Source organism: Scylla paramamosain, chromosome 4, assembly GCF_035594125.1.
Source record: "Scylla paramamosain isolate STU-SP2022 chromosome 4, ASM3559412v1, whole genome shotgun sequence".
NCBI classification, from domain to species: domain Eukaryota; kingdom Metazoa; phylum Arthropoda; class Malacostraca; order Decapoda; family Portunidae; genus Scylla; species Scylla paramamosain.
In genome coordinates this window covers 30,474,979-30,502,747 of record NC_087154.1, presented here as the reverse complement: position 1 = coordinate 30,502,747, position 27,769 = coordinate 30,474,979, and the positions used below count along the sequence as shown (strand labels likewise).

Sequence of the window (27,769 nt, the reverse complement as noted above, 5' to 3'; positions counted from 1 at the left end):
GTCAGGTCAGTTGGTGGCTCCAAGACCTGTGTTAGTCTTTGTGGAGTAGTCGCTGGGCTCGTGTATGTGTATGTGCCATGGCTCTGTTGTCCTGCGGTCGTGATGTGTTAGCGGTGGCAGTGCTGACGACCGTAATGACTTTCAGCAGTCCCGCTACCCACGCCCTCTTTGTGGACAGAGACTCCCCAGTCAGACAGGTTGGTGTGCAAGGAAGTTATTACTTAAATAAGATAGTTAAGATTTTATGTCACAAATTCGCTTTGTCGCCAAGTGCAATTGGTAACGAGAGAGGAATGAATAAGGAACTCTGTCTTGGAAGCGAGTTATTTCATTATTCATTTTCTTATGTAGTACACTTCATCTTAAGCCCAGCTTTCCCGGGACTTGGGTGCTGTATGAAATTCTTCACTAGAGTCTCATCGAGTCTGGTTTTTCTTCACTTATAGTTGATACTCATAACCTGACTATTTACGCGTCAGTGGAACTGTAGACGTAAACATTATTACAATGAAATAGATTTACACGCATAATTAAAATAATCCTTTCAGTAAACTCAGAGCCTCGCATCATCCAAACTTCCATGATACATCATCCACTACTCATTAAATATACTAGATTTAAGTTTCGCCGTATTCATTCCTTCCCATTCACTACTACCCATGTCAAGTCACCTTGCCCTCACTGACTCTTCTTCCTCCACTTTGACACGCCCCACAAGGTCATCCTGGGAAACATGACGTCCATCGAGCGGCGCCACTATTTCGGCAATGGCAGCGACCCCGTGTTTTACCTTGCACGGCCTCGACTCATACCCGCCAACGTCGCCCAGCAAGTCAGGTTGACCATTAGGTAGGATGCACGAGTGTCCGCTTTGGCTTTGGTTCTGGCTTCATATATAATCTTCTCCCTATTTGACCTCACTGTTCCGACGCCAAAATATCAGTTAGTTAATTAGTCTGCAGTTCATTTTCTTGCTGCCAGTTGGTTGGTCTATACTGGTTGGCCTTTACCTTGGCTGATTCTAGTGTCACATTCGCTCCCTCTCTTGGTATACAAACCAAGAGATCGTTCGTCCAGTTAATCTGGTGGCGACATACCCTCCCCATTCGAAAACAATTAGCAGTTGTAATCTAGAAACCAGGGGCTCACCATTATTTTCTCTGTACTACAGTTCAGGGGACTTTCACCTTGACTCCGTGTTAGCGTCCGCGGAGGATTTGCTGGCGGACCACCTCCTCGAAGAGATTACTGTGAACGGCCATACAATAAATCTCCAACACTGTCACTTCCGAGCCTCCAATGCCACACACGTCATCAGTGTCAACAATTGCGACGGCCACGGACTGGTGAGATGAGTGTCCTTTCGGTGGCGGTGAGGACTCCCTCCCTCCCTCCCTCTCTCTCTCTCTCTCTCTCTCTCTCTCTCTCTCTCTCTCTCTCTCTCTCTCTCTCTCTCTCTCTTAATCATTCCCTTTTTCAAGTAAAATTACATAAAAAATGTTTAGGTTTGTGTTATCTTCACGAAGCATTACATGAAGTTAGAACCTGTAGTGACGTTGAGGAACATTTGAACCTTTACGACACCCGTTCTATACATACACTATTTCAAGTTTACTAGCACTGACTTTATTCCGGAGAATTTTGTAATGCAAACACATATCCACAGACGACTAATGTGTGTGTGTGTGTGTGTGTGTGTGTGTGTGTGTGTGTGTGTGTGTGAGCAGGACGGCATCATCGTGACACCAGACAAGGTGATCGGCATGCATCCGATACCCTCTCGTCTGGCACCCCTCATCCAGCCTCTCTTGCCGCGTTCATACTTCAGTCCTGCGCCCGTGAGTGCCTTTAATTAGAGTATGGAAGTGCCAGAACTTTGAATTTGTGACATTATCATGAACATCATATACTGCATTACTTTCTACTGCATGTAAATGCCTACTGACGCAGCTGTTAGAATCAACAGGCTAACATTATATTTACTAATTCATCTCCCCTCTTCTGGTTTTCACTCCCTATCAGAATGGCACATACGGTGTGCACATCCTGCACCTTGCCCCTAAGAGGACTGTGGGAGGTGGACGTGCTAAAAGGGAGGCGATGAGAGGCCTCGACGAGGAGCTTTGTGCAACTGGACGTGAGTTGAAATTGTGTTGCTGCTTGTTTTACTTTTTTTTCATATTTGTTTTATTTTATTTTATCTGTTTACTTTTTGCTGCCACTACCATCACTACCACCGCCACTACCACCACCACCACCACTACAACCACCACCATCACTAGTATTACTACTACATCATCATCAACAACAACAACTACTACTACTACTATTAATAATAATAATAATAATAATAATAATAATAACACCACAGCGGAGCATGACGTGTCAGCGCTGTTCCGAGGGGAGGACCCTGAGAACTATCGCAGGCCGCCGAAGTTCCGCGACGTGACTGAACTTATCGGTGACCTTGATCTACAGGTGTGTGTGTGTGTGTGTGTGTGTGTGTGTGTGTGTGTGTAATCACAAAATAATTAATTTATATGAGACATTTTCTTATCTTTACATATTTTCACTTATATGCAGTCTTTTTTATTACTTAGTTATTTCTTGTCAATATATTTTAGCATTTTTAATGAATGTGCTTTCTTTTGCCCTACCCTTTGGAACTTTTTTCTATTATTTCTTTTTCCTTTTTTTTATTTCCCTTTTTCTTCCGTTTCCTGTCTCAGAATATTGAAGATACGCAGGACGCTCATCTGGAGGACCACAACCACACCGTGACGGCTAACCCCGTGTCTGCTGTGCTGCGGCGGACCGTGGAGCTGGGCGTTTTCTGTGACAGTGACCTCTACAGAAACTTCCCACTCAAGTTTGACGGAAACAGAGAATCACAGGTTTCCAACTATGTCCTCACCATTATCAACGCTGTGAGTTATATGCATGCATACTGCAAACACACACACACACACACACTGGAAGACACATAAACGAGATATTCGGCTCTACATTCAGCTTGTTAACAAACATTAATGAGGTGTTTAACTATTTAGACAAAGAAATTATGAAGAAAATTATGACAAGCATGATACGTCCTAAATTGGAATACGTAACAGTATCGTGGGCTCCACATAGAAAAAAAGATACGGAAACTGGAAGGAATGCAGAGGATAGTGACGAAGACGGTACCAGAATTGAAAAGACTTAATCTATGAAGAAAAACCTGAAGAGATGGGTTTACCAACAGTACAAGAGATAAGAGAAAGAGGAGACCTGATAAGAATGTACAAATTGGTAAACAATATAGAAAGAATAGACAGAAATGATTTAGTACCACAGATGGAGGAGGGAGAGACAGACGAGAAGGCATGGGAAGAAAATAAAGAGTAGATGTTCAAGCTACATCAAGAAATACAGCTTCCCGTATAGAACTATTGAAATCTGGAATGACTGGAAGAAAAAGGTGGTTGCGGCAAACAGTGTACACACGTTCAAAGAGAAACTTGATAAATATGGTTATGGAGACACGACAACATTAGTTTTGGTTCGTGCCCTGTATAATACAACTAGGTAAATACACACACACACACACACACACACACACACACTGCAGTAGTTTGCTCGCTCTGCTCATAAGTCGTAACCGTGGAGGCATGGGTTGAGTCTCGTGAGCAGTGAGGAAAATGAGTGAGCTTCTTCATGTTTAGTTCCCGTTTACCGAGTTGCATGTAGTATTTACGAGATATAAGCCGAATGGTTGTGACCAACTTATTGCATGTGGAGTGTGAGTCATGCCCAAAGATTGACATCTATGATCTCTGAGCCCTTTCCATAGAGGAACGGCATATCGTGAGACCAGCATAAGAGCATGAAACGTTGTTGAAATAAAACTTTTTTTTTCACCATTATAACTTTGTGTTAAGTAATTTCAAGTCTGTCATGGCGATTTTACACACACACACACACACACACACACAAAAAAAAAAAAAAAAAAGAGGACAAAGATTTTTACTTCTCTGTAAAAGATGGTTGGTGCAGAAATTCTTGAGGATTCTGTCTCCACACATGCAGTTCCCTTCATTTTAAAGGCTTATGTCCCACATAACAGTGTAACTCTATCTGCTTTTACTTTTAGGGATTTACACTAAGAGTACTGATGACCTGCTCACCTTCAACATCAAAAGCATAGACAACATGTTACCTTTCCCTTTAAGATTCACATTACAGTCCATTCTACCCACTATATGGTGAACATGACCCATCTTTCCCTTTAGACTCTATAGGGTCAAATAGGAGTGTGATGGCCCTTTCAGAAGCATCCACAGTACCTCTATTCTTCTCATCCAGGTTCAAGGGATCTACCACCAGCAGGAGCTTGAGGGATATGTGGTGGACTTGCGTTTGGTGGAGATGGAAATTTTAACAGAGAGTAACAGCAGAAACAACCCAAGTTCCAGTGGTGGAGATATTGGTGCATACCTCAACTCATTCTGTGCATGGCAGCAGAATATGAACCCAGGAGATGACACCAATCCTAAACACTGGGACCATGCACTCATGCTTTCAGGGTAATCACTATGGTTTTTAAGGAAGAAAAGAGGAAATGGTCACTTTTGCTTCTGTTGTAAATCAGGGAATTATTTTGTTTAATGACTCTGAAATATAATATTAGGCAGTTTACAAAATGTTCTTTTAATATCTTTTAGTGTTGGTAATGCATGTGTACACTTCCCAAGTCAAGGTGTTCCTTCCCTATTTCCAACTAGAAAGAAAAATTAGATTATTGATTATGAGTTTGGTCTGAGGAAAAACTGGATTGCTAATGAGAAAGTATATATTTAATTAATATGGGGCAAATATTTTAGGGATATACATATTTTGTATGATCTTGCAGGCTGGACCTTCACTCATCTGGTAACCCCTCTGTGATTGGTCTGGCATGGGTTAGTGGCATGTGTAGCCCCTCCCACTCCTGTACCATGAATGAGGGTCTTGACTTCAGCAGTGTGTATGTTGTTGCCCATGAAATGGGACACAAGTGAGTATTACCATTAACTGCCTGTTGTCTTTTCTGAGTAGAAAAATTATAACTTCTATTGTGTTAACAACCTTAGCCTTCACTTGCAGCTAATGATAATTTTTTTATTAGCATTCAGAAAAAGGTGGCAAGGAAATAATTCTGTAATGCTATATAGTGATCCTTGTCTTCATTTATATTTTCTGAAGTATGTTGTTGCTCTGAGTATACAATACAACAACCAAAAGTTGTGTTTATTTATCATGCTAGTGCTGTATACTTTTCCACTTTTATAGCTTTGGCATGAACCATGATGGTCAAGGAGATGCAAGTGCGTGCAGCAGTACAAGTTACATCATGTCACCCTCAGTAGGTCCTGGCAAGACTACATGGTCTACTTGCTCTGCCAGAGTGCTGCACTCATTTCTCAGGTTGGTTCATATAATTTATTGAGTAATATTGGCAACTTTTCCTTAGTATGTACATAGTTTTCCTAGCTACATCACTATTTCTATTTGGCTTATTGTACATCCTGTAGCTTGCCTCAATTTCTGTAAAAACTTATAAGACTGCATTGTGGTAATTTACTTGTGGTGGCAGTGGTGTGGTAGGGAATGTCCAAAAGTGAAGGGTGGGCCCTTCCATTGTCTGCTGGGCTGGATGGTGACAGGGATTGTGGTCCTCACTTCCAACTACAGTAGTGGCAATCCCTCCTCTACACCTGGGTATTTTGGGCCAGCATGAAGAGTGAGTGAGGGACAAAGAGGACTGACTTCATGACTAAACACAGATGCAACTTGGTTGTTGTGTTTATGTCTACTTGTCAGCCGCCCAATAATCCAAGCACTCTCCTTGTGATTAGAGAAAACTGTGGAGTAGGGAGAGGAAAAGAGACTCATGAAAGCACTCAATGCCAAAGAGAAAGAAGACTGTCTCAGAGGCAAGTCATGATAATAAGGATAGAGAAAAAGTCACATGAGAGCTCATTAGCACAGTAGCACCACATCAATGGAGGAAGGGGAGGGGCTGAGGCAAGCTTGGGGGGAAGATGCCACATCATCTGTGGAGCTCTCAGTCCTGTCCCTTTTTACTTAGGATGTTGCTGTGCTGGTTGCATTTCAGCCTTCTTCATAAGAAGTGCTTTTGTAGTTTTTGCAATAATTTTTTTTTTTTTTTTTTCAGTAATTTAAGTCTTCACGAATGACTTACACTTCCATTCTGATGTTCCACCTTTTTAATGATATAGTTTCCTCAGACTCTATCAAGTTGTTGGTTTTTAGCTAGTGACATTTTCCATAATTCATTATCATTACTTTTTCCAGTATGTGAGGTGGCACCCAAGGAAGAAGCTGAAAAATACAAGAAACCAACGTGACAAAATTTATGAAATACTATAAAAGGAAAATTTCATTGTACTTTTTCTTGTAAGATAAGAAATGGTTGCCAGTTATTTATCCTCACTGTTTTAAGCTCATTTTTGCTTCACTCAAAAAATATTTAGGCATTTAAGAACAAAATAAATAGAACTTCTTGAAACAGAGTTATATTTTGTAACAAAGAATTGTAGCACAGAATTGCATGTATATAGCACCCCCATGGTGCAGTGGCAACCATGCCTGGCTACAAATCCTCAGGCCTTCCTTCAAGTCTGGGCTGGGGCAGTCAGTGCACAGCTCATCCATCTAGGTTGATAAATGATTACCTAAGAAAACTTGGGGAATGTAAACTGTGGAAACCCAGATGTCATAGTGATCCTGTGTTTTGAGGTAAGGAAGGGGTAGGTAGGTAGAAGGCAGGAAGGTTGAGGTAGGGGAAGGCAGGGCAGGATGTGTTCATGAAGACACTTACGAAATTTTTTTTATGATGGAATTCATGATAGTGAGAATTTTAAAACTGATAATTGTATGCCAATCTTTTCAGCAAAAGTTCATGTCTGGATGATGGGAAAGGCAGGGCAGGACGTGTTCATGAAGACACTGATAAGGAGGACCACAGAATCAAGCATTATCTTAGAGGTGAGCCAAATCCTTCAGCTGTCTACTCTTGGCTTTTTTGCCTTTCATAGAAAATAAATATGGATCATGCCAGTTCTCTCTTCACAAAAGAGATCGATGCTAAAAAGAAATGTCTTTCTTCAGAAGGCATGCTGAAAGCTGATAGGAAAGCTCATGAGGTGAAGCTTGAGTCACTCCTAAGGTTGACTCCTGGTTACCAGTTTCCACTGACTGAACAGTGTAAGGCCATGTATGGACGGGACTATCACCCAGCACTGACAAAAGAGGTAACATAATTTTCAGTGTAATATTCCTCTTTAGAACATCATGGAAACAGAAATTGATCTGAAGGAAAGATATTAAGAGATATCAAGAGATGTATAATTTTGAAGATAACTGTTTCAGGAAAACCTCATACTACAGTTACTGCAGGCTAAAGGGATTTAGAAGTCTTACTTGCTGTCTCTTCTACACTTTTGGGTGGGCCAACTGATTGATGCACTTAGAAAGTTCTCAACACTTGCCAAAATTCTCATACTTAAAGTATTTTCAAGCACTTCACTTAATCCTGAGCTGATTTTCAAAAGTATCTACAAAAAAACTATAAGAATATTAGAGTAAAACACTTAGATAAATTGTGGAAACAAATAAACAGATAAACAAATAAACAGGAAGTGGATGGTCACTGGAACAGCTGCTGGAGATCTGCCACATGTTGACAGCTGTAGGAATAAGTCAACCTGAATGATATATAGGCATTTGTTGGCACAGTTATTCTGAATTACTAATACAGTGGAACATTGGTTTTCAAAATTAATTCATTCCTGAATGCTGTTTGAAATCTTAAATATTAAAAAACTGAAACTGTTTTCCCCATAGGAATCAATGTAGAATAGATTAATCCATTCTCAGACACCAGTCCACCATGTCTTAGTGGGTAATGACCAACACTCCCACTGTTAAGATGGCTGCTGCACAACATCTCCAGCTTATCTTTTTTTTTTTTTGTCTATCCAGAAAGGATGTATTGAATGAACTTAGTGACACAGAACTCATCAAAAAATATTGTTAAGACCATGCAGGCATTCTCTGTCAACGATCAAGTGAGGAAGCCTTACAGAGGGACACAGAGAGGAGCAACCCACTCATTGTCAAAATGGTGATCATAACACTTAGACATCTTGCTGCTGGGAAAAGCTGCAGGGAAAATGCAGTTGTGTAGTAGTGATGATGCTGTGGGACATAGAGAGAGTCACAGGAAGCTCAGAATTACTCTTGAGCACCTTGATCTTGATCTTCATTGTACAGGAGGCTCACAATTAGTCCCAAGCCAGGCCTTTGCATTGGCACTCCTGTTGAGGAAAAAAGAACAACAAACAGAAAATGGCATACAGAGTCATACAGCATCTATCACGCCACTAGTACCTTCATCTAGCATGCCACATTTTTTTCCAGGAACTCTCACAGCCTCAACCACCAAACCTTGTTTGTTTACATCAAGGTTCTTCATTGGGATCACATTTAACTTATTTCAAAGACTGAATTACTATCTTGCCCTCTGTGTCTCTCCTCCAAATATATAAAAACAAAGGAAATATATATAGAAACTATAAATTATTGATAAATGGCCACTTTTGCTATGTCTTGTAGTATTTGAAATTAAGTAACTTGGTTAAAAAACCAAATTGCGGTATAGCAACCGAAGCAATTATGAGTTAAATTTTTTGTTCAAAAACCAAGTTGTATGAAAAGGGAGATGTTCAGTAACTGAGGTTCCACTTTACCTGATTTACTCATTATCTGATAGACTATCTTCCAATTAACACACCTCACCTAATACAAAAAGTGTTAGAAAAATACATCTGCTACCTTTGTTATTTCATTGTATATTTCTGTATAACTCTAAAAAGAAGGGGATGTAGTGCTGCATTCACATGCCAGAGATGACAAGTAAAGAGAAGTTTTCATTGTGATAAACAATTAAAAAATTCATACAATGAGCTTGAACATTATCTTCTGTTTCAGGATCTGTGCAAGTACCTGTACTGCACCAATGGAGTGGTGACTCGTCCTGCTCACCCAGCTCTTGAAGGGTCCTTTTGTGGCTCCCATAGGGTGTGCATTGCTGGAAAGTGTAGGCAAGAGGAGGAGCTTGTAAACCTCTTGGCATATAATATTCCAAGTCCTGATGAACCTAGTGAGCAACAGAGTGAGCCTTCAAGTGAGTATAAAGCAGTCAGTGCAGGACCTTAGATTTGAATTTTCTCAAGAAATATAGACTTCTCTTTTTTGTGGTTGTTTTCTGCTTCTGAATAATTCTAATCTTTGGCCTGTATCCACACCTATGAGTATGATGCATCACCATAGCATCAATCACCTTAGTGTCTGCTTGTTAGTCTCTTTATCTATATCCTTGATGGTTCCTCCTCTGCTTAGGTTTTCTTCCAGTAGGTTGCAGACACAATGTTTCTTTTACTCACTTTTTTCCCACATATTTTTCTCATACATTGCTGTTGGCCCTCAAAGCATGATATTTTGGGTCTCACATTTTCTATTGTATGCAATTATAAGATGAGTTAACTAGTATAATTCAAGTAAAGGTGAGCATAGTTGATGTAAAGTGGGAGTTGATTTCTATTATATTTTGAAATAGTATGCTGTTTCAGTAGCAAATAGTAAAAACAATTTGCAAAAGATGGTGGTGAATGAGTTTAATACTAGTAAATACTAGTACTTGCAAGGAGAAAACTAAAAGTTGATTCAAACAGAAGCAAATCTATCATCAAGTGGGAAAGTGAAGTAATTATTATTATTACTCCTTTCTAATATAAGAGGGGTTTTTACAAAGTTTAACAAAACTGGCACACACACACACACACACACACACACACACACACACACACACACACACACACACACACACACACACACACACACACACACACACACACACACACACACACACACACACACACACACACACATACATACACACACATGGATTCAAGGCTAAGTTGGATATTAAAAGATATAGAGATGGGTCAGTACAAGCATAGCTCTTTTCCCATAAAGCACAACTAGGTAAATACACACACAGACACACACAAACACACACACACACACAAAAAAAAAGAAAAAATAATTAATTGATTAATTAATTAATTAATTAAAATAGATAAATAAATGAAAATAAATAAATTAATTAATAAAAAAAAATAATAGAGTGCCAGACCCTAAAATAGAAAGTGTCCAAATACAAATCTGTATATATTTAAAGAATTTTATGCAAATGCAGGAGATAGGGTAAAATATGCATATGGAATCCCAAGATATTATGACAAAAAATTAAAATCTTTTATCCTTTCAACCCTTTCACTGATAAATTTTGGAACTCTTTCTAGTTCTATTTTTTCCTCATTTCTTTACCAAAATGTTGTTCTTATGATTGTAAAAACAGAATGACTCTACAAAGGTATTCGTAGAAAATTTTTTTTTGTGTTTTAGTGACTCCTGAAGTTTCAGATCATTGTGTAGTGTCTCTTTTTATATGTCGAATACAGGTTTGGAGGAAGACTTATCATCATCATCTACTACAAGTCCACCAGTGTCTTCTACCTCCTCCACAATGGAAATATGTTCAGAAGAGTCAGAATCAGAAGGGAAGCATTGCATTAATGACAGCTCAAAAGTATCCCCCTGTACCTGCGTCATGGATACCACTCCTCTTGAAAATATCGCCAACATACCAAAAGAAATTTGTCCGTTCTTGGCTCCAGTATTTCATGAATTATTTAACTGCAGCTCTGAATGTCCTCAGTTTGACTTACACATTGATCTTACTTCTGGCAACTTTTCTCAGACATTAATTGGCCCAAAGCTTTTGAAAGAGTTGTCACAGTCATGCATCTTTGATCGTTACAGCATAGTCATGGATCGGGATGGCAGCAAAATGAGTGGCTCACTTCCCTTTCTTTTTCCTATGAATTCAGAAATTTGTAAAGGACTCCCTTATTTCCTTCATCCATCCATTGGGTGTTCTTATTTGGGAAGTGAAGATCAGGGATGTATTCCTCAGAACATCATACTGAAAACACCAGAGCAGAACATCAATTATATACATTCAAAAGAACAAATAGATGCAAGTAACATGTGGAAAATAAAAAATTATTCTCAGACAAGCAGTAATAGAATTTTTGAAGAATTTGTGAATAATTATACTTCCTTCACAATACAAACAGGAGAAAAGAACCAGTTTATTTATTGTAACTTAGAGGCAACATTTCCCAAGATGCTGCAGGACTTACCTAGTGATGTTTGTCCCTTCTTAGCTCCATTTCTTCATGGGCTGTTTAACTGCTCCAAAAATGTTTGTGTGGATTATGTAATTGTCATACATCTAAAGGAACATAACATCACTAAAGTACCCTTGATGAGGCATTCTCAATCCCATAATACATGTCCAGCCTGTTCACTTGATGCAGAAGGTATATCTGACATTCTGTTTAAGATTATAAAGGCTATTCATGACATTTTATCTGAATCCACCTTTATCTGCAATTTGCTGCCAGTCTACTTAAAACCATGGTTTCCTAGTTGTTCCTCATTACCATTGATGGACTCTGTCCCTGAGGACACCTGTCCTCCTGTGGCAGTGGTGGTTAAGGTTGGCAATACTACCTTTACCTACTCTTTAAGTTCAGAGAGTCGGCATGAAGGTATCATGCACCAACTACAGTGGCATGGAAAACTTTATGATCTGGAGAATGTTACCAGTGGGAGGGATCCATTAACTTTGTTAAAGAAGCGATATTCATTAGATACTGGTAATCAAATTGTTAGAAAATATGATTCCAAAGAACTACCCCTGAATCTTCTTGAAAGTTCTCTCCAGGAGTATGTTGGACAGAAAGACAGATTCCTTCCCCTCAATGCACCTGAGGTGAGCCATCTAATTTTCAATCATAATTAAATTTTGAAAAGTTTAACTTCTTTGCGATATTTATATACTGTTAGCAATGCAAATCAAAATTAACTAGTATTTTTGTACCTTCTTTCACATGGTGGTGGTGTAGGCAATGCCCCGCACCAAGGTAGGGAAGTGCAGTGTGACGTGTGGCCGGGGAGTGCGCATTGTTGAGCAGGAATGTGTTGATGTCCATACTGAAGAAGTACTTGACAGTGACTCCTGTCAAGGTTATATAGTACCCAAGCCAGCAATAGAGGAATGTGTATTACCAGACTGCCTTCTTCCTCGGTGAGTATGTGCATCAATGATAAGTATAGAAAATATATACATGTATATATTTTAAGTTTTCATTCAAACTTTCCTCTCATTATTTTCTCATCCTCATATTTGGCAGATGGAAAATAGAGGAGTGGGGAGCCTGTCAGCAGTGCGGGACTGGTGTACAGTTCCGACAGGTACAATGTACTATTCCCATTCTGGAATCCCAGGCAGCAGAAGATGGTACTGGTCAGGAAGTGAATAACATTAATCTTGTGGCAAGCCCTGTCTTGGTGGTAGAGGACAAGCAGTGTGAGGGTGAGCGTCCTCCTAATGTGCAAGAATGCCACAAAATCTGCACTGGAGGTAAGTATATCTACATACAAGCTTTCATTTTAATTTCACTTCCTCATCAGCAAGCCTGTTGGCTGCTTAGGGGAGAGGGAGAGAGAGAGAGAGAGAGAGAGAGAGAGAGAGAGAGAGAGAGAGAGAGAGAGAGAGAGAGAGAGAGAGAGAGAGATGAAGTCTATAACTCAATAGCAGGAGATCATTCTAAAGTAATTAAATAGCCAATACAGTTTATTCCAAATATCTTGAAAAAAAAATGAAGCAAAGTATGAAAATACAGCTGTAGGTGAAACATGTTTCTTATTTTAGATAGCATAAGGAGGAAAACCCAAGAAAATAAAAGACATGAAATGGAGTCCTTAGTAAGCCTCTAGAAATTAGACAAATTGATAAGTAAAGCAAGTTACACACAGTCACTGGGTTTGTATGCAGCTTGGTGAGTTGCCATTAGGTCACCAAAGCCAGCCCATTTAAACACACATCATGCCTCTTGATAATGATCCTCATTTCAAGTCCTTGCCATGCACTGATCACCCTCTGTTTTGCACAGAGCTTGAGGCGCCTGAGGACAGTATTGAAATTGCAAAGGACTTCGACTACTGAAGTGATGAGAGACCATCCCATCTCTCAAAGGTATTGAGTTGTTGCTGTTATTACAGTATAGAATATTGAACTGGTTGTGGATGTTGTTTTCAAGTTTTCCCTAAGATGTAAAATTAGTGGAAGCCCAGACAAAAAAATGTTGTTGTTACACTCATTATTATTAATGTGATTCATTTAAGTTTTCAATTAGTATGTGCATTTATTCAGATCTTTCAACATCCACTACTGTAGTTCAAAACCTTCTGGTTGTTTTGGAGATATTTTTGAGTGAAGCTGTTAATTTACTTTTCTTAGATTTTATACATGTAGCCTGTTCATGTGACAGATCCCTTGTAAAAAGAGAATACATATTCCTCAATCTTCTGGTTCTCTTAGGTTGTTTATATTAGCAGCAGTAGTTGTTGTAGTAGTAGAAGTACAGTCATCATAGCAACAATAGTAATAACATCAGTTGTAATAAGCTGCAAAATGCAACAAGTAGCAGAACTTTGACTTGTTGTTCCTCCACAAGCAGATGATGCGGTGACTCATTTCATTTAGAGAACAAATATATGGATAGATGGCTTACTGCTGCTAGCACAGTAAAGTTAGGTTGACCATGGTGTTGTATTTACCAATGTCCACCATTTCCTATAGTGATGGCAGAGCAAGGACAAAGTACAGTGTAAATATTTCTTTTCTTAGAGATTAATTAAATTTACTGTTCAGACAATGTACTAAATTGTTTGTTTTTGCCTTACATATCTGTAATGTTAATATATAGATACAAGTGATGCAGTGAATCACAAATTCATTATTTTTAGTAATTATTTTTGTCATAGTATCAAGGTTTCACAAATGTTTATTGTGCATCATAGCTTAAGATAAATCTGGATAGATTTTAGAATGTTTACAGTACACACCTAAAATACAATTGAAGTTATTGAGTTACGACAAAGCATTTAAGAAGATGAGCACTGCACTGTGACTGTCCATCACTTGTGATCTTGATACTGCTTAACCCTCCACCATATGTGCTGTGAAAATCAAAGCTTTTCATCTGCATCAGCTGTCATATCTGTGCCAGGCTGTTCAGATACAGTCTATATGCTATAGATACCTATTCTCATGCTTCTATCCTCAGAGTTTGTAGATATTATTGTTATAGTTTCTAGCCAGTGACATTTTTCTTGTGCAAACTCCTCAAAACCAGATGAATGTTTTATTGTCTCCATCACTCTGCACTTGGTATTATTTCATAAGTTTACTCATTCATAGTAAATGTACTTTAGACTACAGTTTTTAATTCCAAACTTAATACATATTTGATTTATTGATGTTATCAGTATAATTCTGTTATCAAAACTTTTCTTTTTAATACAAGTAGAAAATTGTTACTCTGAAGGATAATTTTCATCAGTTTACTGAAAGTATATCTTTCAATAAAGTGGAAACCTATCAAGGTAACCAGTTTCTTTGTAAAGTACAATGAAAATTTATTCTAATTAACAACTTCCTTATTCTAAGACTGGAGATTGTGTGTAGGTGTCAAATATGGGGGAGTTTATGAATATAGTAGCATAAAAATTTTAAGATAATTACCATTTTTATAATATGTTTGCAGTTTTTTATGCTGACCCATGTATTTCTCACCTTCTCATACTGCACAAAGGTCCCCCCAAGATTTTAGAATGCAGATGTTTAATTTTTCTCACTTCATGTGGTTTCTCCTGGTGTTTTGTGTCCTTAATGTTCCACATGTATTCCAACCAAAAGAAAAGGTCTCACTCAACATTCCACATTGACTCCCCTGTGTGTGATGCATTACTTTGTAACATTATGGAAACTGAGAAATTAATCTGAAGGTGGGGTCATTTGGTCTTGAGAAGCTTTTGATAAGGATTGGACTGAACTTCTGTCAGGACACTCATGCAAATTCAAGTTCAACCTTTTACTAATGAGGCTAGAATGATCACTAAGGGTCATGTGGATTTTGGTGAGTATCCCTCTCTCCCACAGGTATCCAGGCATAAGGCCAACTGTGGTAAATTGAACCTATGACTCAGAACTTTCCAGCAGGATGCCATGTTTCATAAGGGAGCAGTAATAAGAAGGCAAGGGGCATTGATATCCCAACACAGTCTAGCTGGCCAGTGGGTATTGAACTAGAAGTGCTGGTGAAAAATGGATAGATAAATTTACACAAAAGTAGTTTCACTTATCTAAAAAAAAAGGAAAAGATACTACATAACTCTGAATCAAGTGAGACCTGCAGTATGTGGCAGATGTGCAACATGTGACAGGATGAAACAACAGAGCAAGTGAACTTGAAAAAAGGAAAATCATGACTCACTCAGTGATTTATAGCATTAAATTGTCACGTTTTGTGGTGGCCAAGTGGTCAGCACTTTTCAAGGTATTACAGATTGGCCAAGAAACACCTGCATGCTTCTTATCAACCCTTTCTTTCTTTGAGGAGGTCTAGGAGATGTAATAGAAAAAAATCCAATTTGCAGCAGCATTAGCAGGAGCCATCCATTTGAAGCCTCTGAAAATAAGGAGGCATGGCTATATAGAAAAAAAAATAAAGTAAAATAAATAAAATGATATTATATGATATAATAATAATAATGATAATAATAATAATAATAATAATAATAATAATTATTATTATTATTATTATTATTATTATTATTATTATTATTATTATTATTATTATTATTATTATTAATTGTATGTGAAATTTTTTGGAATAAAAAAGGTAAAAAAGAAGAATGGAAGGAAGAATCCAAGAAGCAGAAAAGATTGGCCTCATATAAATACACGTATGAGAGAGAGAGAGAGAGAGAGAGAGATTCCACGACTCTACTTCCACGCCCCACCGGCAGCATATTTTCGAAATCTGGAAGAGTTCTGTAGGTGTAAAGTACCAAACACTGCTGAATACGCTAGACTGGTTTAGGCTAGGTTAGTTTAGGTTAGGCTTAGGTTGGGATAATCTTAATTCAGTGGTTCTTAATAACTTTGGGTATCACAATGAGAGTATTTCCGAAAATATCATGTGTCCAGTTTCGGAGCTAAAGCCTACTGCCGATTGCCACGTGTAGGCCTGACATATTCTTACAGCTTCCCTTATTTCCTTCTGTTCTTATGTTCACAACTTCAGTAGCTGGGCATGGTTAACTGACTGGGATGGTTAACTGACAAATTAGATAACTATTAAACAATTTAACTATACAAATTTGATGACTGACTGACTAAATGACTGAGAGGCTTAAATCAATCCCACTAATCACTAGCCATACTGATTTAATGAATGGCTGACATGAATGAATGGCTGACATGGAGTGTGGTTGATGTACTGGTGCCCATCAACATTCTCTCTGTGTGTGTTTGTGTGTGTGTGTGTGTGCGCGCGCTTTTATGAGAGAGAGAGAGAGAGAGAGAGAGAGAGAGAGAGAGAGAGATGGTGCTGGGCTGTTGGTTGTCCTGGTTCCCATGGATTCCAGCAAGTTATCAATAAGTGGCATGCGATGACTGTATCTAAAAATCACATATAATATCTTTAAAATTTTATTTCTTTCTAACTCGTCTCAAATACGTACTGCAGGTAAGCTAAAGTCATCACCCTAAATAAATCATAGGTATTGTGGAAGACACACAGGTTCAAGCAGGACACTCAAGTCCATACAAGGTTCCCTCCCGTCACTTTACTGATGAAGCTATTTTCTCAAACAATTTTTTTATGTACTGACAACGATTTATTGTTCAACGCAAAATGAAGTGAAATTTGTTCCGCTCCGTGGAGGACAGTGGGGAGTGTACTGGAGTTAAAGGTGGCTGTCTGATTTCACCTGGGGCCCAGGGCGAGAATAGGGAAATGTGTCCTGCTCCTCCTTTACCTCCTCATTCAGATACGATCGTCCACTTCCATCCCCTCACACCCAACAAGAGGCCATCAGTAACAAGAAAACACTACCCACCATCCACCAGATACTAGCATCAGAGGGGAGGATAAGAGTTCTTTCCTCCATGACAGTGTGTGGTCAAAGTGTATAGTGGTTAATCAAAATTCCGCGTTCAGGACCTAACTATAGAGGAGAAAGCATCAATCCTCCACCGTGCCCGAGACACTGGTATGCGAGGGACTTCTTTTGGGGAGAAGAGTGCGCTTTCCATGGGAATATCTGGCGAGTTTCAAAATTTTCTTCTTGATAACCTCTTGTTCAGTGAGAGGGGCTTGAGGGTTGCACCACTACTGTCCCCACACACTCCTGCAGTAGGCCTGGGATGGGTCCTTGGAGGACAAAGGATTAGTCCTTGCCGATGAAAAATTACTTCAATTGTGCTTCGTTATCGTGAAATCCGCTTCGTTATGGCGACACTCACTTCGTTATCGTGAAATGATTCGTTATGGCGACACACTTCGTTATCGTGAAACTTTATTCGTTATCGTAATTCCCGTTTCGTTATTATAAAACTCGCTTCGTTATCTTGAAATTCCACTTCGTAATGGCGAAACCGCCATCGTTATCGTTTATTTGTTTATTGATTTATTTACTGATTCATTTATCTATTCACTTGATTTTCTATATTTATTTATTTTTTTTTTTTCATTTAATTGATATTTTATTAATTTATTTTTCCGGACTGCAGCTCACACAGACTCGCCTGTCCAAGGGTTAACTACACCTCTCTGTGTGTGTCAGTCCCTCATATTCTTCTTGGTTTACATTTGAGGGAAGGAGCGTAACGTGTAACCAAAACTGCATCATATTACCTTATCGTGTGTGTGTGTGTGTGTGTGTGTGTCACTCTATAGACGATACTGTGAAACACTTGTGGCCGCACCTCGATTACTCTCAAATGGCTCTAGGAAGTCTAATTAAAGTGATAAGGGTTTTAAGGGTGATAGATGACAGAGTAACAAGATCTCTCTCTCTCTCTCTCTCTCTCTCTCTCTCTCTCTCTCTCTCTCTCTCGTAGCAGTAGATTGTAATAGTAATGATATTTTTATTAGTTTGCGCATTTTGCTGGTAGTACCATGGAATGACCGACTTACAAAAATGGTCGTTATGTGGAAAATGATAAGATTGTATAATAAAGCTCTCTCATATGTATAGCATTCCCAGGTAAACTCAAGTGATCTCGGATGTCTGTTGTTAGTTTATTACGCTAATGGAATTTTCATTATGGGTCATGGTTTCTTCAGGTAATATTAAAGGCACAGTGTTTAATGAGTAATCAGCGGCTCTAAAGACTTGTTTCATAACTACTTGGCTCAGTCTTTTTTTTTTTTTTTTTTTTGCGTATTCTACCGTTTAAAGGAGAGGAGGAAGAATATAATATGCACTTCAACATATTATGGTAACTTTTAATATAATCTGCAGACATTTAACCGGTGTGTATTGTTGTTACATTTTGGATACTGAATACAGTAAGAAAAATATATCAATCTAAAAATGCGCATTCTTTTATAGACGTAATTCAAGCACAATCGTGTTCTTGAATGGTCTTTGTTAACCATTACTAGAAACTGATTACCGTGTGAAGATACTTCAGCTTATGTTTACAGGGGGAATTAATAAGAGAATGAGCTATACGTGTTTTTTTTTTTTTTTTATAAGTATTCCTGGCATCCTAGAACTAATAGGTTTTACGTAAATATTGATAATCACAACGGTTGTTATAATACCGACAGACCGTTAACTAATGCTGGCAATGGAGAGGCGGGCTAGGTAAATGGGCGTCAGGCTATACTATCATTACTCCTTCGTAACTATAGGATCCAACAGGTCCTCGTATGGGCAGTTTCATCTTATGATATGCATATATAGATTCGAAAAAAAAAAAAAAAAAGTGGTTAAGTGATGAAAGCAGGGAGGAAAATTATATGAACTTGATGGAATGGTTACCGTTTTGAGGGACGATATAGATGAGGCTATTCATTGTATTCAATTCTCTAAGTGCATTGAGGTTCCATAGTAATTCATTGGATGATTAACCATTAGAAAACAGCATAACTTAATTGAGGCCACGTACTTTGTGACTCAAACATTCGGCGTAAACATATATTCTTACAAATTTTGTTTATCTTACGGGTTAAACGCAAAAAAGAGCAATAAATTTATCTCAAGCTCCATTTACCATCACATCGCGTACAATTAAATGCAAGTGTATGCGAGATACAACAGAGCAGCTGCCTAGTACACGAAGACTTTAAAGGAAACTGCGCGAAAATAAAGGTTAAAATTTGTATAAAGTAACAATGGCAACTTGCTTTAGTTTAGTTGTCTTGCGTTTTCATTTTGAAGGTTAAAGAACGAGATGTATGTCGGAGTCTCGGAGAGTCTTTTCGGGTCATTGGTTTATTGTATGGTTCGAAGTAGTTGTAATGAAGGAGATGAAGGACGTTCGAGGCTCCGATACAAGTTTCTGCAAAGCTTTGTTGAACAGGGAGGTCTTCAGTCGCTTCTTAGCTGCTCAGTAGGTAAGATGTTATTCGCCTTGATTCTGTTTTGCATTTTACAGTGTTAAGAATATTGGATTTGTTTCTCGCTTGTGTAGGTAGTGCTATTGTTTTATTTACAGTTTATATATATATATATATATATATATATATATATATATATATATATATATATATATATATATATATATATATATATATATATATATATATATTTTTTATCAGAGTATGGAGGATTTTGATGTATTTCTCGTTTGTCTGGCCTGCCTACCACAACCGACGTCCAAATCTTGGGCTAAGCTGCAATCGAAATAAGTTGCTGCTAAGTGTTCTGAAAAACGTTTGTAGAACAGGTGCGTTTTAAATTAAAGGAATGGCACGTAATGTGGCGTATAGTTATTAATAATCTTGGGATTGAACTGTTTGAATTATGAAAGTTGCGACATTTGTTCGTTATAAACTAGGAAATTGTTCGATTAATGCAATTCAGAATTATGAAGTAGGCCCAATATGCTAAGTGTTGTACTGATTAAATATAAGTAGAAGCGTCATTTGTTCCTTATGAACTAGGAATGGAATGCGGTGGAAATATATTTTTGTGTAAAGGAAGGTATCTTATGAAAGATAATCAGACCTCGTATTTTGAGAGTTGCGTTGAAAAATTAAATACTAATATCGGTGAGGTGTGAACAATCGGCATGTGATGGGATAGTTTCCCCTTTTGTTAGATTGTGATAATAACATGAGAAATTAATCAGCGTGGTTTGATTAAATACCTACAGTACCTACAGTAATTAGCATGGTTTGATTAAATAGTACATTACCTACAGTAATTAATCAGCGTGGTTTGATGAAATAGTACATTATCTACAGTTTGATCTAATGCTGTTAATGCTTAAAAAAAAAAAAATTGTAAAGTATATGAAAATAGCCAAATAATGTACTCTAGTTGCGAGGAATTTGCATTTTCTGCGTTTGATGGTTCAGCTGTGTTCAGTAAAAGTTGTTCAGGTCTAGTGATAATGTACATGCTTACACATCTTATGCGTTTGATGGTTCAGCCGTTCAGTAAGAATTGTTCAGGTCTAATGATAATGTACATGTGTACGTAAAATTTTCAGCTAGAAATTATTAAACTGAAGATAACACAGTGAACGGGATCAGAGACCCCTAGTGGTACAACATAAAGCGGTTATGTGGGCATCGTTAGGCTTTGAGAAGTTAGTGTTTGTCAGGAAACCTTTTTTGCAGCCAGGTGTTGACAAGATTTGGTTATCTAGTGTTTGTCAGGATACTATTTTTGCAGCCAGGTGTTGGCGAGATGTGATTAATCTTGGCGACTTGCTGGGTTTCTGAATCTCCTACGTTGGTATAAGGAGCAACAGTCTGCCTCCACTTATAAACCAGAGGTGTTCGCACTAAATTATTCCAATGAACAGCTTGTTTATTTGATGAATAATGTTACCGTTTTTCTTGTCAAGACAATTTCCTACAAATATTTCCGTGCTAGCATGTCGACTACTGGAGTAAAGTTCTTGTACTCGTTTTATAGTGTATAATAATTAATTGGTAGCATTTTTCTAATTATTCTGTGTAATTATTATATCAGTTGTGGTCTAGTTTGTGCATGAACAGGATTATGCAGTCTGTAGTATGCTCTTAATCTGGATTATTTGGAATAATGAAGATGGATTGGGGAATACACCACGTCCAAGGAGTGGGGCAGATATTAAAATGAGCAACTAAATGCGTTAAGGGTGACGTATGCAGGCATGTTACAAGGGTGTATGATGTTAAGAATTGAGGTTGGAGTTAACTTAAAGCTGTAGTAAGGGAAAGTGAGAAGTGAACAAGTGATAAACTGTGCACACTTTATTTCTATTATTACTCATTTATTTATTTGGCAGGTAACGCTTTCATCCCAGTCCCAGTGTGCAGATATGGCTGATGTGCCCGAATCCAGTGTGCAGATAGCCGATTTGGCTGAAAGCAGTCCGGGTTGGATTTCTTGACGTGGCCGGAAGCAGTCCGGGTTAGACTTCTTTCTCTTTTTCTTTCTTTCTTTCTTTATTATTATTATTATTATTATTATTATTATTATTTTTTTTTTTTTTTTTACTGTGGTGTGTAAAACTTGTGGCTGGTTTTGTTACTGGTTCAAGCAGCAATAACTGATAGAGTTCATGAGACTGCCAACTTTTTTTTTTTTTTTTTTATATAATTTTTCCAATGGGAATTGATTATTTCTTTCTCCGGAGACTCTTCAAGGTATTTTCTGTGACTATGGGATATTTTTTGAATGGGTATGAGACTGAGTGGGTATGAAACTAAGGGAAATTTTCATAAAAATTATCACGCACGATGGGATTTTGAATGGGTGTACATGACAAAATAGAACCTGATTACTTGAGGCCCAATGACATGAAATAGACAAATAGAATCTGTATGAAGCTTGCTTCTGCCATATTATGAATCCAGCAATCCTTGCTGGTATTGAATTTCAAGTATAGATAAAGGTATGATGGATGGTATTGAATGACTGTAGGTAGATAGGTAATGAATTTTGGGTATAAAGGTATGCTAGTATTGAATTATTGTAATAGGTTATACATTACCTAGGTAATCAATTTGTGCAGTGCTTTTTTTGGTCTGTGAATTTGTACTGACTCGTATAGGGGTAGATTTTTTTTTCTCAAAATTGCAAGACTGCAGTTTCTCAAATCTAGCCTAGAGTATATATATATATATATATATATATATATATATATATATATATATATATATATATATATATATATATATATATATATATATATATATATATATATATATATATATATATATATATATATATATATATATATATATATATATATAATTAAAAATCTACCCATAATGAGTTGATACAAATACATGGACCACAAAGAGCACTGCACAAATTGATTACCTAGGTAACATAATATGTTACCTAGGTAGGTAATAGGTTATATTATAACCTATTACCTACCTCTGTAGGTAGATAGATCATATCTCTATCTATAACTGAAATTCAATACCCATTTACTTAACCACCTACAATTGTTCAATACCATCCATCATACCTCCATCATATTTCTATCTATACCTGAAAATCAATACCAGCAAGGATTGCTTGATTCATAAATTGCAAAAGCAAGCTTCATAAAGAGAGCTTCATACAGATTCTATTTTATGCCCAAATATATAATAGGGCAAAAGTATTGGGCTTCTATTTATCTATTTCATGTCACTGGACCTCAAGCAATCAGAATTTATATTGTCATGTATACCCATTCAAAATCCCAGTGTGTGGTCATTTTTATAAACTGAAAATTTCCCTAATTGTCTTGTATGCCCACTCAAAAAATGTCACTAAACATACCCTGTCTCTGGAGAAAAACTTTGCAGTGTTTAACAATATGGTATGGTTTTCAGGAAAATGCAACTATGGTTATCTCCTACACTTTTGCTAGTGAGCTTACTGACATCAATAGTGTATAGTGATAATTTTATGCAAATTAAGATTTCACAGGAGGAGGTAGTAGGCACCTGCCAAAAGGATAATTATTCTCAGTGAGAGCTAAAACACTGGATCAGGGGGTGCTGTGACCTCATTGAAGGTTTCCCTTTGTCTCTCACAATACAAGGGGACAGTCACAGCCTGCCCTCTAAAGACAACTCTCTTCCTCCACACAAAACTACAAGCACCTAATAAAACACACACACACACACACACACACACACACACACACACACACAGGACACACGTTTCAGGAAAGAGAGATCTTGCGTAACAAACTTACTGAGCTTTTATACAAGAGTAATAGATAAACTACAAGAGAGAGATGGTTGGGTTGATGCAGTCTATTTAGATCTGAAAAAAGCTTTTGATACAGTTCCACATAAAAGTCTCGTATGGAAACTGGAACATTGAGGAGGGCTAAAAGGAAAAATACTTAAGTGGATGAAGGATTATCTCCAAGGTAGGGAAATGAGCACAGTAATCAGAGATAATAAATCAAGTTGGTGCGAAGTAACAAGCGGAGTACCACAAGGGTCTGTGTTGGCACCTATAATGTTTCATATAATGTTTCAGGTCTATATAAATGATATGACTGTGGGTTTAAATAGCTACATTAACATGTTTGCAGATGATGCAAAATTGATGAAAGTAATAAAGAACCAAGAGGATTGTGAGGAACTACAGAGGGATATTGATAGAATTTATGAATGGAGTAAACGATGGAAATTAGAATTCAATATAAAAAAGTGCCATGTAATGGAGATGGGAAGAAGTAAAAGGAGACCTTCATGGGAGTATAAGATGGGAGGAATCACAATACGAAAGAGCAAAGAAGAAAAAGACTTGGGAGTAATAATTCAAGACACACTATCACCAGGAAAACACATCAATAGAATATTTGGCTCTACATATAATTTGCTAGCAAATATCAGGGTGGCATTTAATTACCTAGACAAAGAAATGATGAAGAAAATCATAACACACATGATACGCCCCAAACTGGAATACGCAGCAGTGGTATGGTCTCCACACAAGAAGAAAGATATAAGGAAACTGGAAAGAATACAAAGAACAGCTACGAAAATGATACCTGAATTGGAAGACCTAAGTTACGAGGAAAGACTGGAAGAAATTGGATTACCAACACTGCAAGAAAGAAGGGAAAGAGGAGACCTGATAACAATGTTCAAATTAGTAAATGGCATGAAGATAGACAGAGATGACCTAGTTGTAAAAGTGGAGGAAGGAGATAGACGTACAAGGGGACATATGAAGAAATTAAAGAAGAGTCATTGTTTGGGAGATATTAAGAAATACAGCTTTCCGCATCGAACGGTTGAAATATGGAATAACTTAAAAGAAGAGGTGGTTGCGGCAAAGAGTGTGCACATGTTTAAAGAGAAATTGGACAAATTCGGGTATGGAGACAGGACTAATTGAGCTTTGGCTCGGACCCTGTACTATATACAACTAGGTAAATACAACTAGGTAAATACACACACACACACACACACACACACACACACACACACACACACACACACACACACACACACACACACACACACACACACACACACACACACACACACACACTTCAACCAAAATTATCAAGGCGACTCCTACACCAGCCTTGGAATCCCCATCTGGGGAGGGGACGACAAATGCTCCCAGGTCAAACTGCTCTTCTGGTATCTACCCTAAATATCTTGACACCCCCCTCAACTTTTTCTTCATTAATTTCTGCAACATTCACAGTCTTGGATCTGATTTTCAATATGTAGAACACCATCTCTCCTCTTACTAAACATCATCTCTTCCTCACTGAAACACAGGTGTCTGAGGCAACTGACAGTAACATCTTTTCTGTTTTCTACTTTCTCTATCTTCATTTCCAATCCAAAAGCTGAATGTTGCATTTGTGTGTACAAGAACTTAACCTGCTTTCATGCCAACACTCTAGAATCATCCAAGTTTTCCACCATCTGGCCATGACTACAGAGTCATTCTCAAACTAAGTATATCTGTGCTGTACACCTCTCACCTAGCTCCTCTGACTTTAAGAAATTCTTTGACTACTTAACTTCCAAAGTGGAGCACATTCTGACTCTTCCCTTTTGTGGAGATCTCCATTCTTGGAGATTTTGAATACCTAACTTCCAAAGTGGAGCACATTCTCTCTTCCCTTTTTGCGGAGATCTCCATTCTTGGAGACTTCAATGTTCACCACCAGCTTTGCTTTTCCTCTCCCTTCACTGACCATCCTGGTGAACTAGCCTTCAACTTTGCTATCCTCCAAGACATTCTCCATGACCTAGAGCAATTGGTGCAACACCCTACTCATATTCCTGACCATCTTGGAGATATGCCCAACATTCTTGACCTTTTCCTAACCTCTAATTCTGCTTATGCTGTTACCTTCTCTTCTCTGTTGGATTCCTTCGATCACAATCTTATCCTATCACTCCAATCCCTCCTCAGGATCTCCCCAAGTAGAGGTGCCTCTGGTGTTTTGCCTCTGCTAGTTGGGGGGACCTAAGGAGGTATTTTGGTGGTTTTCCTTGGAATGACTACTGCTTCAGTGAGAGAGACCTGTCTCTGTGTGCCAAGCACATAGCAGGGGTGATAGTGTCTCGACCTAAACCTACCAAACCTTGGTTTAACACAGCCTGCTCTCATGCTATACGTGATAGAGAGGTGGCCCACAGAGTTGGCCCACAAAAGGTACTTGAGCCTTCCATCACCAGAATCTCATGTATTTTATACTTCTGCCTGGAACCATGCCAAGTCTGTTCTCCAACTAACCAAAAACTCCATTAATAGAAAGTGTCAAAATCCCTTGAATGACATAGGAAAATCAAGAGCTTGAATAGCATAGGAAAATCAAAGTAACCAGGTGCCATTTTCATTCAATGGTCCAGCAACCCACGAGACCTCAGGTGGAAGATGGAAGACTGCATACAAGTCCCTCATTGCTGTGGTATTCAGATGCCTTCCTCCCTATTTGTTGAATGGGCCTGAATAGACCTCCTCAGACTGTTGACAGCATCTCTGTGAATATGAGAAGTTACACATTGCATTATCATCAAAAGCAGTTCAGTGACATACAAAATCATCTTAACCTACCATCTTACATCTTTTCCCACACAGCAATTATACAGATAAAATAAATCTTTAGCATATCATGACATTCCTCCTTCAGTATTACTAACCTTTCCAAACTGTATTACTTACCTTTCTGAACTGAAGTTACTTCAACCACACCTCCTCTGCACAATAAACTTTTATCTCAAAATGCTCATTTATGCTCTGTGTCATTGGAGTTGGCATGTTTGGCTTACATATTCAAACTCTGGACCAGGAAGCATTTAGGCTTTGTTGCTTTTCATACCCTAAGCCATTTTGATGGAATCTTATTAAAATATATTGTAAGTTAACTATATTTAACACTGAGAGAGATTTGTTGATGAGAGAGAGATATTAATTTGTTGATTTTTGTGTGGATAAGGTGAAGCATTGGTATGGAAGGAAATATACACATGTGATTGTGAATGGTTGGGTAGCTACAGAAGTTGAGGATATCTTAATAATGAGGGCAAAGGTTGGTTGGATTTTTAGGAAGAGAATAATAGGAATACATGAGGAAAGTCAGCAAATACTGAAACTTTTAAACTGTCTGAGCTGTACTTACATGCATATATTTTGCTCAAACAAAATCCTAAAATGATAAACATCAGATACATACTGAAATCCTGTATCTTGCACCAAAAAGTATACCTGTCCAATACACAAGTTGCACTAATACAACAAATAAAAAGACCGAAGGTTTAATTGAAATATTAATGCAAGCTCCTCTCATTTGCTTGCATCCCAAAGGCTGAATCAACCCGTTATTAAGAGCATTCAAGGAGCCAGCAGGTATAGATCAGAAACACAGAGCCAATACCCCAAACCTACCTACCACAATGGCTGACCTATGACTATATTCACTGCACCACATCACCATCACCTCCCTTAGTAAATGGCAGAAGGTAACAAATGAATACCAGATACAGAAAAGTGAAGCAAGAGGAAAAGGTATGTGAAGATCATTCTGAAGAGTGTTCTATGTATGGGAGAAAGAAAAGAGTATGTATATGAACATCCTCGATCACAAGCTTTTGAATCATCTCTGCAGATGCTTGGTTCTCAATTAACTTCACTGTCTACCATGTATTTCTTTTTTATCTTATTTTTTTGGGGCTGGTTTATCACTAGTTTTACAGCTAATTATATATATATATATATATATATATATATATATATATATATATATATATATATATATATATATATATATATATATATATATATATATATATATATATATATATATTATATCCTAATGAAATGTTCATGAAAAACAATTATAATTGTTTTGAATAAATAAAGTTACATGAAACAAGAGCAAACCTTTGTTTACTTGACATCTACAGTCAAGACTACAATTATACATTACCACAAATGTACTTGTTACTTTTTCCCCACCAATCCACTACAGAGCAGCTACTTACCTGATGTACATGGCCAGACCCAGCAACCCTAGGAAGGTGGAGGA

General features: G+C 37.8%; 1 protein-coding gene across 2 annotated transcripts; it reads left to right on the top strand.

The window, feature by feature from the left end:
* Positions 1–399: 399 nt before the first annotated feature.
* On the top strand, positions 400–27,436 carry LOC135099966 (uncharacterized). Of its 2 annotated transcripts, XR_010268469.1 has the most exons (18): positions 400–849; positions 1,172–1,346; positions 1,728–1,838; positions 2,023–2,137; positions 2,372–2,478; positions 2,730–2,927; positions 4,345–4,565; positions 4,892–5,035; positions 5,311–5,445; positions 6,935–7,029; positions 7,153–7,295; positions 9,034–9,229; positions 10,569–11,947; positions 12,081–12,262; positions 12,369–12,598; positions 13,131–13,213; positions 21,539–21,663; positions 27,049–27,436. XR_010268469.1 is itself a non-coding variant. In XM_064002728.1 (16 exons), exons 1-16 carry the CDS (start codon positions 734–736, stop codon positions 13,181–13,183), a joined length of 3,600 nt encoding a protein of 1,199 aa, XP_063858798.1. In that variant the 5' UTR covers positions 401–733; the 3' UTR covers positions 13,184–14,954. The 2 variants fall into 2 exon arrangements, 1 of the variants encoding a protein (XP_063858798.1); XM_064002728.1 differs by lacking the exons at positions 21,539–21,663; positions 27,049–27,436 and having other exon boundaries at positions 401–849; positions 13,131–14,954.
* The last annotated feature ends 333 nt before the right edge of the window (positions 27,437–27,769 follow it).